Raw genomic sequence first — 15,558 nt, forward strand, 5'->3', positions numbered from 1 at the left:
GATATCTTCTATATTTGATCCAATAGCAGTAATAGGTCATTGACCGATTATGTTAGTACATGAAACGGAACTCTTATAAGTACTAATGACAACATAATTAAATACATAACTTTCGTCTTGAATATGAATTCTACCAAGAAAACTCAACGAGTTTATTTAAATTCTATTCAACGAATTATAATAGAATCATATATTAATTAATTAGTCCGTCTAAATTTGTACGTAACTAATCCGAAACCCTAAAATGCACCCTTCAATCCCAGAGCCGATTCAAACCGAAGTTGCTAGCCCTTATTACGATTGACGAAGCATTCTTGAAACTGACGTGTATGTTCCAACAATAAGGTACTTCGGTGCTCATCCTTCTATATGAAAAATATTGTTTTATATCTTGTATTATGTAATATCGAATGTTTTCATTATATTCTGAAATTTGTTCATGTCCCAATTGGCGTAGACTGTGGAATGTTTACATGACTTTCAATATAATATTGTTATTTTTGACGTTTCATTTTGTACAATATGAGGCAATAAAATTAGATCTTTGTAGGGTTTCCTTTGATATCAAAACAATCTTTTTTTTGTGACTTCGCTCTCTGGATATTTGCTTTCTGCTGTTCCGAATAGTGTTGTTCATATGCTTTTGAGTGTTTTATGTGAATACGTTTAGATTCCATATTATTTTAAAAATCGAACTCTCGACCATTTGATTCATATAGATAGTTAGGTCAATACAATAAGTTGTTATTTATCAAATACATATGTATAATTATGTAATTACGTCACGTCAATCTTAGGAGCTGACAGGCAAATTATGACGGGACGTCCGGCCCGGTGACTGTTATCGGCATCTACAGACGAATTCGTGAAGAACATGTCTCATTTAAAAATCAATCCTATTAAACGGTAATAAAGTCTATAATAACAATCATATATATATTTTTGAATGTAGATTCGATCTTTTTGTATTTAAAAATGATAATTGTTTTTTTTATATTCGGTAACCCCGACGTAACATAAACGATTGTTTTAAATCAACACAGCAATACATTGAAATTGTTTCATAATTATTATTTGCTATTTACTGTTTTAATGTTGAACTGCTTAATGAAAGTTTAAAGCAAGTATTAGTTGGAATAATTCTATAGAACATAAATAGTTACGGTAAAGGTGCGTTACTGTTTTGCTATTTAGAATCAAGCAAAGTAAAGTAACAATTAATGTTTAGATCTAAGTCTAACTCGCTGCTCCAAAGCGGGTTGGTGGGCCATTTTTTATTATTTTTTTTATTTTAGTGCTTTTTTTGTCATTTTTCAAAATCGTTATCGATTTGGTAAATGTATCATAGTATGATGTTCAAATACAATTTAAATCTAGCATTCGTAGGATTATATTAGCACGTAATTTAGCGAATGTCATTTAGCGAGTAAGCAGATTTAAGCGCTGAGCCCTCGTATAGAATTTCGGAGAAGTATAATTAAAATAATCGGACAGCGAGATAGATCGCTGTTGTCTTTGTAATTTGAAGAGTACTTATTAAGGTTCGTACCATTGTCGTTATAATCTGCTTGTAACGAGACATGAGACTTAAGTACTACTTCGTTTTATTTATTTTCAATTGTTAAATATATTACTGAATTTCGTTCATATATTAATTTTCTCCGATAATTTTATCTCCATATAATTATATTCAGAATACTAATATCATCTTTTTGGTGTCTTATGGAGCGTGACTCGTCTAGTTATTTAAGAATGTATATTTTTGTTCTTTTTATTCAATTAAATAGGACACTTTTTATCACTTTTATAATGTAGGTTTCGCGTATGATTAGACTATAACTAGAGTAAAAGCCTGGAGACTATTTGCAGATATAACCTACTGATATCTGATATACAATCATTGTCTCAGAGCGTTTGTGTTATTACTAAAACTATTCAATCATCTTATTTAAACAATAATAATTGTTGTGAATAACCAAAATGTAAAAAATAAGTAGAAAATGAACAAGAAAGACCTCTAACAAATGTACTAAAAAAACTTTTAACTAATATCCCAGACCGATAAATGATCACTAGATCAGGAGTCGGTATATTACAAAATACTAAATAATTATACGATATATTTTTTTATCGTTAAATATGTGTCATGTATTTCGTTTCAAATTAAATCCAAACGAAAAACGTGAAATGAATGTTGGAAATGGTTTTGTTATATAAACACGATTACATTTAGACATCGATATATATGCAAGTAGGTAGTTAAGAATAATCTCTATAATTAAAAATGGTACTAACGATAAGAGTTGAGTGGTGTCCTTCTCGATCTTGAAAAGTTTCCTTGCGCTATAGTCGCTAAACTTCTGTATGGCGCGAGTGATGTCCTGTTTCCTGTCGATGTCCGCCTGGTCCGCACTCTGCCATGACTCGATGTAGACGAGTGACACTCGGGTATTTAGCGTGCGAAAATACTGCGAAAGAATATGACGATGAAAAAATGAGCAATGGAACAGTATGAATTAACTGTTGTCATTATTTTACACAGACATCTAAGTAAGAGTCGTAATATTTTAATACACGATATACTGCATACTTTGAGCTTGAATAAAAATATGCTGAACTTTATGGTATTTATACTATAGATTATAAAATTCAAGGTTCGCAATACATTCAGAGGTAGTAAAAAACCTCCTTCAACGTTGGATGCGCATGAAGTTACAGTCGCAGGTAGTTCGTACAAAGTTAGCGCACGCTTCAGCTTCGTCTCCTACGTGCACTTTCTTAACAAGAACACGTGTAAACCCTCCATTAAACTTATGAAGTTCTGACGATAAGTCGGCTGAAGCATTTCAAATTTCAAGCAGATAATGTACCACTAATGCATGAACTTCCTTGCTCGTTAGCGTACGTACGATACTAAGAACGGAGTTTGCGGAGCCCGCATCAAATTTCCAGAGAGAATTTTTCTCCATTGGAATCGCAAATGCGAATTCGCATCTCTTTTAAAACCCTCGCGGATTCCTCTCGGGTAACGTTGTGATCAATTATTCATAGATCTGAATCGAGTAATCGTTCGACGATTATAATTTTGATTTTAGCTATTGCAAGTTAATCAAATTTATCAAAATCGATCCACCCATTTTGGAGGAGTGGGCATACGTATAGAAAAAAACAAGATGTGTCGTGGTACACCAAGTTGGTACGAAGTTAATGTTGCTTTGTATATCGCTATATATCATGTATTAAATAACAAAGAAAATGAAGTAAATAAACAACTTTTGGTAATAATAAAATGTTAAGAAATATTTAGCGTTAGGCTTTTTCTATATGTGCGATTCCTGCCAGTTCACTCTATTGTAAGCTGCGTAAAAAACATCGTTCCAATAATATGACCTACGATAATTAATACTCATGTAGGAGAGAGTGGTTATTATAGATTCTAGTTCCTTATTAAGTATACATTTTTTTGGAATGTATTACTAAACAAATACTAGATTTTAATAAGGCTCGGTATGGTTATACGTTCGTGGTGGAATTCGCAATTAATGGCATTTCGTGTACTAAATTAAAGTACGTTCCACAAAAAAATAATACGCGTCTATTTCAAGTGCCAATTTCATAAATGGTTATCAATAAGGTACAAATGTCCAACCCAAGCAAGAGAAGCTATAATCATTTGGCTGTCATATGTATGAAGTAGGATATGGCGAGAGCAAATGTTGGTTGTTAACCCATGTCCATAAAGGCACTTGTGTAAATGCGTGTGGCGGAGGGGATCCTGTCGTTATGGGATTTCTTTGTTGGGAAGTATGAAGCGGCTTGGCTGCATGCGTGTTTGTTAAAAGGGGCTTTACTGAGATCGGTAATGTTCGTCTCGTTTATGTTCCAAAAAAATGATAATATTATGAGAATTCTTTATTTTTAAAAATATAATATATTTCTAATTTTGTTTATTGGACAGATAACTAGAATTAAACCGCACATTATTTAGTATAATGAAACTATAAATATCCTGTAATATCGTTACACTCTTGAGAAACTTTTTTTTATATACATAGTTTCTCGGATGAGCAAATGTGGCACGTGACGTCATTGTGAGTGGCCACCATCGCCCATAGATAATGGCGCTGTAAGAAATATTAAACATTCCCTCCATCGCCAAAGCGCCACCAACCTAGGAAACTAAGATTTTATGTCCCGTGTGCCTGTAGTGACACTGGCTCACTCATCCTTTAAGCCAGAACACAACAATAATGAGCACTGTTGTTTGGCGATTTTATCGCCGTTTTTAACAGTTCATTACAAATTGTGTTAATTAGTTAGTTCAATAAATTGTGTTCAAAGGTATACCTTATACTAAAAATTCGACTTTCAATGTATATATTATTAAAAGTCTGCTTACCAAGTCAGCTATATTGGCAACTTGTATTGCGTCATGGACAACTTCAGACCGCGTGCTGCCATTTCTTCTGTCAAACATCGCCTTGTCTATCACCAGTGCCGTTTCGATGTACTTCGTGGTTTCTCTTACATCTCTTCTAAGTCTCTTGAGGGCTCTTAGACTGAGGTTGGTCTGCCACCACTCTAACGTTTTTCCTCTGTAAAAAATTAAAACATTATTATTTTGGGTTGCATCAGCTTCGACCAGAATATCAGTATAACTATTTAATAGAGAATTGGTGCGAGCATTCTTGTACAATCAATACAATCTTGTATACATATGTGCATATGTACAAATCATGACCGCGTACATGTTTTGATTATATTTAAATAAGTCTTCAATGTAAATAATTCTTAAGTAAAGCAATAATATTCTTCGTACAATTTACCAATGTGTACATGAATTATTTATATTTTATTTTGTCGAGTATACATTTCATTAACTTTTTTTGTCGTTTGATTAATTTATATGATCATATTTAAAATTAAATAAAATGTTACATTATTTATTTTCTTACCTTCAATTGCATTTAAAGTATATAAAACTATTAATACATAAGATTAATAATGTAATAGTACTTAAATATGTTAGAACTCAAATAGTCATTTTAAGTCATTCTCATTGGACAGTATTATAGCTATATCGATTTTTTAAATATATTACATTAGCTTAAGTTTTATGACAGGTAGACTGCCAAATGAGTCATCAGGTGGTAAGTGGTCACCGCTGTCCATTGGCGCAATAAGAAATTTTAACGATTCCTTACATCGTCAATGCGTTATCAACCTTGGTAACTGATGAGTTGTGCTTTGTACCTGTAGTTAAACTGGTTCACTCATCCTTCAAACCGCAACACAATAATATTGTTGTCAGGCAGTAGAATATATAATGACTGGGTGATACCTATCCAGACTAAAGTAAACGCATAATTATTTAAGTAATCCAAAATACTATAAAAAAAAACGAAGTGCTTACTTTAAAATTAATAATAGAAATTTAAATTATCTTTCGTTATTTTATTTTTATTTATGACCTCCATTATAATAATATTTTGCAAATTAGAAGAATAAAAATTCCTTTTAATCGGGTAAGGTTATCCGGCTTCCTTAATTCGGAGCCTTAATCGACTTTATCTTCGGTCCGTCAAGTACCTCATTATCGAAACAAGGAACTCGAACGCATTTCGAATGGCTTCGAGAATTTTCTATTGGGCCAATTTTTTCCCCTTACAGGGAATTTTTCGATTTTTGATTTTGTTATTATTTTAAAGAAATGGAAATTGAAGGAAGATGCCAATTTTAATTTAAGAACCATTCGCTTGTGATCGAAATATTGCGAGATTAATTATCGTTTATTTCTTCATTGGATTTTTTTGATTAAAATATTGCGTTTTTTATATTAGCAATCTACAGACACACGACTAAAACAACAATATACACCGATAAGTCGCAAATCGACATCACAACGTCATTGCGCATATCATTTTACAACTTTGGAATAAAAACTATTCCGTACCCACAACGTTAAAAATGAAAGACGTTACGTGTTATCGAATACCTACTTGTATATCAATTTCATACAAATTGAACATTATTCCAAACTCAAAATATGTATATGCGTAATCTCGCTTTTATTGCTTAAAGAAATCTCTCAAAGACAAATTTCAGAAATAACATATTATTTAACGAAATAAAACATCACATATAGGACGAACCTTGTTGGTGAATAACAAATTCTGATCTCGTATTTTCTACTTGCCGGTTTATATTTGTGTGTAGTATATTAGGTTCGAAGGATCAAAAAGAGTCATCGGCATGTTGGGGATACGCGGTCATCCCATTTAAATATTCTTTCATTCTATGCGGAAAATCTAAAGCAGAAACAACTTCTGTTATTTTTATGTTACCCTAGTATGTAGCTCTATTAACTTTAAATTATCATTACAATTAAATCAAAATATACTTTATTCGAGTAGGCTTTTACAATTAAACATAAAGCTACCATCGGTTCGGAATGTAGATACTACCAAGAAGAAAATGTAAAGAATTTTCCTTACGTTTGAAATTCAAGACTGAAAGTCAACATGCATATTACCTTCACGATTTTTTATCATTTATATAATCTTATGTTGAATAATATGCCTTTTTATTGATGTTTTTTGCAAACTATTTCAAATTAATAATAGTTATTAATTTATTAGTATTATATAAGTAACGTTCCCAAGAATCTTCCAACATGGCGACTTGTAGTTAAGTCAAGTTTTTGTTGACGATTTCCAAATACCGAGTAAAAATATTTATAGTCGTAAAAAAAAACCGGGTAGACGTAACTGAGGCTCTTACGCGCAGGTTTATTTATTGCCAACTCTACTTTACCGAGTGAAGTTAAAACCATCTCTTTATAAATCACTAGCATATAATTTACTTGAGCTAACTTCTGCTGGAATTTGTGTTAGAATTTCTGTCTATTTCGTGATGAATCCTTGTGATAAGGCTCTTTCACCTCCACTTCGCCTCGGGAACATTTTAATGATACTCTTTGACATTGCCATCGCTTCGTCGCGATTTGACTTGAAACGTAACGGCCAAGTCGGGTCTGCTTTAGAACTTATTGGATTTCGAATGCTGTTCAGAATATCAAAAGATTTAATTAAAATTCTTTCTCTGCTATTGGATTTTTTGACTTATAATTGGTTTGTTATTAGAACAGACATTTGGATTTAATGAGGCGCTATAATTCAAATAAATGCAATAATTTTATTTTTAAAGGAATGTTGTGACAATTCGGTTCAATTAAATTTAACCCGTTGAATGATAATCAACGACTTTAGCCACCGTATACCCTTTTAGTCTAAAATTACAACATAAATAGATTTAATTCATTAAAAATATATCTCGTCTCCGTTTGAGCACACGAAAAATGTTCAAATACGTTACCTCGAAACGATTTCACGTGATTTCGTACTAAGCTAAATGAAATTCCCCAAAGCCTTTTCGAAAACAAACAATGGCGCAAACGGAGCATCCGAAAACATTTTCGCAAGGAAACGAGCAGCCCATGACAAATCACACAGGTCACGCACTCGCTCCGGAACACAACCCTGGGAATTAATTCACCCCATTAAAATATACTCGGCGTTTTGTTTACTAAGCAATTGGGGGTTGATATAATATTGGTTGGACATGTGAAAGTTCATATAACGTGACACACTTGGCTATAATCTAATTTTATTGGGGATACCAGGTTGAGAGGAATTGGATCCCGTTTTATTTTGAAATTTGTATAAATTATGCAATACGACTAACATGATCAATTTGCGTCTCTCAACTTTGGCGATTACACTTTTAAGTTAAGATTTTATAGTTATATATTTAAGAAGATTTTATTTTTAGTGGTGGCAGAGAGAAGGAAGCCATCAGGATAAATGGCCATATATATTATAGTTGCCTTAAACGATACAAATATATATTACCAATATCCATTTTAAGGTATTTTATAAATTTAATTTAATCGATCATTCAATTGATTAATGATGTAACTATAAACATGGTTAAAAAAAAAAAAACAAGAAACAATTGTAAAATGATCTTATAAATCGAAGTAATGTTAAAACGAAGGGATCGTAACAATGTGAATATCTTAGTCAAGTCTAGGAATACATTCAAAGATCGACGAATATAAAAGGTCTTTGTGAGCCAACAAATTGGACTACTCGAATGATTTATGCGGCGTAAGCGGCTCGAGTAGTACGCACAATGGACTCCGATAATATTGAAACGGTGTATCGAAATATCGGGATACATTTCAATTGTACACTATCCTAGAGGTCACGGAAAATAGTACAAGAGAACGTACTGACAAAGAGGCTAATGGTACTAGGGGCACGTGACGTAGAACGCCATTAATTGTCGTCCCTTTTAAGAGATAAAAAGTGGACCTACTGATGCTAAATATATATGATAAGACAATGATTATTTAGATAAAACACTTCCTGTTTACGCTCCTCGGTTTCCACAATAATAACAAACAAAAGGTATTCATAGTTATGTCCTTAAATATAGCTGTTACTCGTACATAACATATTTCTGTATTGTATTGTTATATATATTCTATTAATTTTCCTTAAATATTATTTAAAGGCATACCTTGTTCATATTCAAAAGAAAGGATTTTTCGATATATTTTCCAAATGTATTGTTAGTAAGCACAATAACTGAGGTCATTGTGAGTTCGAAGCGAAGAAAAATGTATATTTATAAGTTGATATATATTTTATAATACATCAACTTATAATTCTAACTATTCAAATAGTTGCAAACAATTTTTACATACGGACGGAATTCATCATAGAAACTTGCCAGTACCGTCGGACAGAGAGGACAGTAAAAACTCTTTTTTAAAAACTTTTGCCCTACTGCGTTATTCAGTCACTGCAGATAGCCAAACGAACTTTGCTTTATATATTGATACAATTTACATAATAAATTTGAAATTACTGACACTAGATGCCTGTTATTCATGATTTATTTATGTTTAGACCGCCTTAGCCAAAATAAGTAGGTGAGAAAGATAAACTTATCATTATTTTTAATTTTTAAATCGACCCAAGAAGGCCGAAGAAAAATAAAGTTGTCTCAAACAATCGTTAGTCGTTCTAGTTTGCATTTGAAGGATCTTAGAATCTATATATAATTATCCAATCGTAAATGGTAGTAACCATGCCTTTCATACGCGTGCCAAACATGAAAATATAGTACGATCATAAAAAACAAAATAACTACTTGCCAACGCGGAATAAATACAAAGGTCCAAAAAATTCGCCACACAATTCTTTAAGCTTTGCTAAAAAGCTAAAGTGGAAGTGGGCAGGGCATGTTGCGAGGCTAGCAGACGAGAGATGGACCGACAGGGTAACCAAATGGAAGGGCCCACAGGGCAAGCGGCACAGACCTTGTCTGAGATGGGAAGACGATAACGTCAAAATCGCTGGCCCCTGCTGGCCGCTGATAGCTCAAGACCGAGAAAAATGTACTTCTTTAGAAGAGGCCTTCACCTTCACCTGAGGAGGGGTTCTTGCTAAATTTCTATAGATTGTGAAAACTAGTATGTATTAACTTTCTTTAGAGTCTTAATCTTTTTTTCGAAATTGTACGTATAGCATGTGAGAAATAAAAGGCTGTTTATTTTATATTATTTATTATATTTTATTGGTAGTTATGATTTGAAGTGATTCGAGTTATAGATTGAATTATTTGTAAAACATAAAATCACTTACGAATCCTTATTCAAAAATTGACCGAAAATATAGGCTAAGATACTCAACTATAAACATACACTATAAAAATAGCTATCAAAATTAAATGCATTCGTATACTTTATAAAAACTTCTATACATATATTCTGTCTTTAAACGCCCAAATAGTCTACTCAGCGGGAAATTGCTTGCAATAAAAATCGTAGATGAACCAAAATTGTCTCAGAAAACGTTTCGTGATATTTCGTAACGACGTGTCCATCATTCTTATAACTATGTTCTAAACGAGTGTTATGTCATCTGTTTCCATGTGTCATTTTGATAATATACGTTTTAACCGACTACGGCGAAGCAAAAAGAGGGTCGTGGTCTTAGAAGCTTTTGCATGTTCCATACTTTGACAAATGAGGTGTCGTTACCGGATGGTGGCGGATATGGATCATATACGCCAAGCGACAAAAATCTAAATATGTCAAACGTAATTCTAATTTATATAATTTATTTATATCAAATCAAATCAAGTTTATTCAAGTAAACTTCACAACGAAGCGTTTTTAAATCGTCAATATTAAAATACTACCACCGTTTCGGAGAGCAGCCTCCAGCGAGAAGAAACGGCAAGAAACTCGCATAGTTGCTCTTTTCAAATAAACAGATTAACAATGCTGTTTTTTTACAATAATTAGTGTCCTGTGATGGAACCCGAGCCTAAATCCAGGCGTTTTTTTCTAAAAAATACTCTTTTAATGAATAATAAGACTTATTTATTAATTTAGTCTTAATAAACTTTTTAAATTTCGTAAATGGTAAATTGGTTACATTTCCCGGTATCTTATTATATATGCGTATACCATTGCCCAAAAACGTTCTCTGTACCGTATGCAAACGGAAAGTAGGGGTTGCAAGTTTATTCTTATTTCTTGTATTAATAGTATGTATATCAGCTTTTATGGAATATTTTTGTATATTCTTCTGAAAAACATTATATAGTTTGAATACTCATATTCTGAATTTTAGTTTAATTTAATTGTTGTAAATATTACTTTTAAATTTGTCTTAAATATTATTCAGAATATTAAGACAAGATATATCAACCTACTAAATTCATTTTAAATAATATAATTATACACCGAAGGCACGGAAATCACATCCGTGGTGATTCGAAAGTTTATATTAAAAAAAGGGAATTTCATCAGTGAAAGGTTCAGTTTAAAAATTAACGGTCCTAATTACAGACTTTATTTAGTTAGACGGATTTAACTTACTCGGTCTTCATTGATTAACGGTCGCAAAAAGGTGACGGAGCATTGTTTAACGATTCACCCTTAAACAAAGCCCGAAGACTAACAATATATTATTTGCCTGAAATTTTGTCATTGTTTTTACAAAAAAATACGTTTTCAATGAAGACGTGTTATTTTATGAAATTCCTTGACACGGCCATCTGTGTCGTGACAGGGACGCCAGTTTCAAACAAATGTTGTTTGCGGCGTGACCTGTTTCAGCGTGACGTTTTGATCATTTGTATATACACTGTTTATCCTTTTGGTTATTGCGACAAATTTTAGAAGATTTTTTGGAGGGATTTTGTTCATTGCTCACAGATCGAATGTTCTCGTAAAAAGGAACTTTTAATTATTTGTGTTGGGTATTATCTGTGAGTCACATAATAACTCAATCATAGTTTATTAAAGCAGTAATAGTTTGATTAAAAATATTAATTTCATTTATAAAATTATTTCAATAAAAAAATAAGAATTCACATAATTCTTATGATTTTTCCTCTTCAATGACTTAAGTTGGACCGCATTGTGCAGAAATGTGCCAACCCAGAAAAGCACAAATAAAAGTTATTATGCTTTAAAAGAGAAAACCAATGTCACGAAATTAAAATAAAGCTATGTAAAATGTTTGTATTTAGAATAATAAACATTACATTATATTCTTAGAAATATAAAATCACTAAAGACAAAATATATATTACTCAAATGTATCTTAAGATATTGTAGTCGATGTTACCGAATATTTATATCACTACAATTGCCTGGGAGATTTGGGGTTTAGTCGTCAAACTACGAATATGATTGATCGAGCACAGTGTCCAATCTCAAATCAAATCAATACAATTTTATTCAAGTAAAATTTACACTGAAGCGTTTTTGATTCGTCTATATATTAATATTTAAACACTACCACCGTTTCGGAAAGCAGCCTCCAGCGAAAAGAAACGGCAAGAAACTCGCTCTTCACAAGAGAGAATAGTTAACTACTACTAAACTACTATGTAGTTAACTATTCTCTCACTTATTAAAGTGCACAAATGTATACACAGGTGACAGGTGCACTGTATATTCCCTCACTCTTATAATTGAATGGTAAATCCGACAAGACTGGAAAGTGATCAGGCGCAGGACCAACGTACGACGGATCTTACGTACTTTCCAATGCCCCGTGCAGTGTATACACTTCCAACTTCTAGACTCCGGGCTGTTACCGATAATTTTTCAAAAGAAAATACCTTTTTATCCGACCTGGGATTTGAACCCAGAACATCGGAATTTGCCGCCTTATATAACTACCAGACCAACGAGGCAGTGGTTATATTTTTGGTATAGATAAGTATTATTATGAAGTTGAACTTACTTGTAACTTGAATCATCAGCTAACACGGTCTGGATGTATTCGATGTGTTTCGTACGTCTATTCTTCTGTCGCTGTTCGAGTCTGTTGCCACACCCTTGGTTCATCTTCGTCCGCGCTTCAAAGATCACATGTGGGTGCTTCTGCTGAAACAAACCGATCGCTATGTTAGTTGGGGTACAAATAACAATTTTGTTTGAATTATTGGTATTAGTATAATTTGTTAAGTTAAAAAAATATTTTAAATTGTATTTAATGGTATTAGATATGACACAAATATTAATTATATTGATTTTGTTGTGCGCCAAAATTTATTTTATATTATACAGAAAATATATCATAATAATAGTCTGTTCCAACCACAAGATGACAAAAGCCAAATCAACAATATTGTCATTTAATTTGCGCGATATAATTGGTCGAGAGATTGGATATTCATTACGGATTTTTTTTAATAAAACAACAACGAATCTGTTATCGGAACCTTGAAAGTAAAATTAATGTGGGTATAAGTAGTTGAGGGTTGTATTTTAAATAAAGATATATTAATCAAGACCTGTTAGTATGCAATATATCTGAGTAATTAGGTAATTACATGGAATACGTAAATCTAAGGTTTGTTTATCTTTATTCTTGTTTAGATTGGTATAGGCTATCGAAAAATGTCTTTTATTTAGAGATATGGAAGCGTTTATTGGTTGAAAAATATAAATGTCTTTGTCTCTTTTTAATTTTGTATTAAAAATGTATAAATAAATTTGTGAAATGATAAAAATATATATATATTGAAACCAGAAACTCTGTTAAATTAAGTTAAAATAACGAATTTCGTTAATCTGGTGAATGCAAGACAAGCTCAATGAGACACGGATACTTTTCGAAGTAATAAACCGGGACTCTCCGAAGTACGTGCGCTGAAAAAGAAATAGGAAGACTACGAAATAATCAAATAGGTCAGGTTTGATCTTGATGTTTCGTCAAAGTTAAAAATATAAAACGTTTCAATGTATTTTCCTTCCACCGGTTAGAACCAGCTCGAGCTGGTATAAATTTGTATTTATTCAGTTTTTCTTTGTTCTGATATTGTTTGGCTGTCACTCAAATAACAACTGTCAAAGTCTGCCAAAATGGACACGGAGATCATAATAATTTACGTTTTATGACTGTTTTGTATATTTTTTAGTACGACCAATTTCCCCCTTGCAATTTCAACTCCTTGGATGGGAACCGAACTTCACCAGGTAGCTCATTTATTTACCGTACAAAATAATAGGATGAAATAATGCTGGGAATACCTTCCTTTTAAACGGAACTAGAACCTTTCAAGAAAATTAAAGTATTACGAGTATGTTATAAATATTGTAATGATGTTTGGAATACCTTATACTTGTGTATCAAGACGACACACTTTTCACGTTCAAATGTGAAACTCGTATTGCGAAAGACAATTTGATTTTCCCCGTCTACCATGTAAGTGCCTCCGCACGTATTGAATAAAATATTGGTGTGAGTGATGAAAGCCCTAACACGAATTCACTTTCCATTCACTGGTGTTGCCAGGTGAGGGTAATACATAAATTGAATTAAAGGCCCAATCACGTTCGATTTTTCGATGAGGTTCTTCGAATGAATGGTGTTTTAGCTACAGCGGGAGGGTTTACGACGCGGTTTCGAAACGGAATTTCTCCTGTGATTACTGAAATTTTTCGACATAAAAGAGTGAATGGATAAGGTGAATGTAATGAACGAATGAAAGCCAGTACTTTTAAATGATTCTATCATAGCTGTCCGCCACGCTGTCGACTTGGGAACATGATGTTGATATAATGCGGACACTAATGAATAAGTTATCTTGCGATTGCTTCTATTGGCTATTAAAAATAATTAAAAGAGACATACATTTGAATTAAAAAGTGGAATTATACGCAAACATTGCATAACTTCAGGTCTATATAAATTTGTTCGCACATTAATCCGAAATAAATGTATGCGTGATAATACTTGTAAACTGTGTTTTTAATTAATACATTTATGTTAAAAGTTTTAACAGCGCACTGAAAGCTGGAAATAAATTCTCATATGAAATTGGTAGCAACATTATACAATTTACATACAAAATGTTTGTTTTGTATTATTACGAAAAAACAAATATAACGGATAACGTGTTTAATTTAAATCATAATCGTACACATAAGTAAAATTCATTATAGCGAATACGCAATCATGAATGTGTCCAAAATAAAAATATTCGGTCCAGCAAAAACGCTGCGGTGGCGCCACTACGCAAGATGGCCGCCACAGCAATGAAACATGGCCGCAATTTACCGGGTAAACGCGCCAAATTGGATATTTCTCTCACCTCGCGTACTCGCATGTTTTTGCCGGACCATTGCATTTTAGTTTTTTTTTTAATTTTTCTGCCAGCAGTTTTGGTAAAGCTTCTAGGTTAATGGGATGTCATAACATAGTAAACACAGTTTTAGATTGGCATTTTGTTTACATTTTTGTATATTGAATCTGTGTGACATCATCTGTGTAACTGTTTTGTTTATATTCTATTAATTCAATTTGAACGTGTGAAAAAATGCAACAATTGTATCAGATTGATTTTTGCAGGAATTTAAAATGTTTAAAGCAATTAATACCTACGAGTATATTACGAAACTTTTAATAAAAATATATACAAAGTTTTTTATAAAAAAAAAAAAAATACTGAAGTAAAAGAAAAAGTTTCTTTTTACGATTTATTCTCCCCTGTTATGATGGTTCAAAACACCTACATTTAAGAGTTCATTAATAATACATAAATATTGAGATTCATCTCGAAATAAAAAAAAAAAACAATTATAATTTGTATTTTTTAACATAGTTCATATTTATTTTCGTCCTTATTTCGTACACTCAATAAAAATCATCTCTTTCATACCTCACTCACTTTAACGCAATATTGCAAAATGAATCACTAGCACGAAGCTTTCACCGCGTAAAACGCTCACAAATTTCAAATTCTCCTGAAAATATTTACTAAAACAGTTTTACGGTCAGTTTAAACGATATTTGACCTTATGTCATATATAATAAGTGCCACGCATCAGAATAACATATTTGTAATGTAGCAGATCCCGTTCCATATGAAATACAATATTAGAACGTCTAATATTTCTTCATAAATTGCTGGCGTACAACATGAAACATAATGTCGATGTTTATTTGAATCTCAACCTTA

At 32.2% G+C, this 15,558-nt stretch overlaps 1 protein-coding gene across 10 annotated transcripts in view; it reads right to left on the minus strand.

Moving 5' to 3' along the window:
- Mmd (mind-meld) overlaps positions 1-15,558 on the minus strand; it is a 497,564-nt gene that overhangs the window by 28,739 nt on the left and 453,267 nt on the right. For all 10 annotated transcript variants that reach the window (XM_064215710.1, XM_026645750.2, XM_026645749.2 and 7 more), the window contains 3 exons: positions 12,336-12,475; positions 4,400-4,595; positions 2,296-2,468 (listed from right to left, as the gene is read on the minus strand). In XM_064215710.1, the coding sequence (XP_064071780.1) occupies positions 2,296-2,468; positions 4,400-4,595; positions 12,336-12,475 (509 nt within the window). The remainder of the gene's footprint in view (positions 1-2,295; positions 2,469-4,399; positions 4,596-12,335; positions 12,476-15,558) is intronic.

The sequence above is a fragment of the Vanessa tameamea genome, chromosome 8 (genome assembly GCF_037043105.1).
Source record: "Vanessa tameamea isolate UH-Manoa-2023 chromosome 8, ilVanTame1 primary haplotype, whole genome shotgun sequence".
Classification (NCBI taxonomy): domain Eukaryota; kingdom Metazoa; phylum Arthropoda; class Insecta; order Lepidoptera; family Nymphalidae; genus Vanessa; species Vanessa tameamea.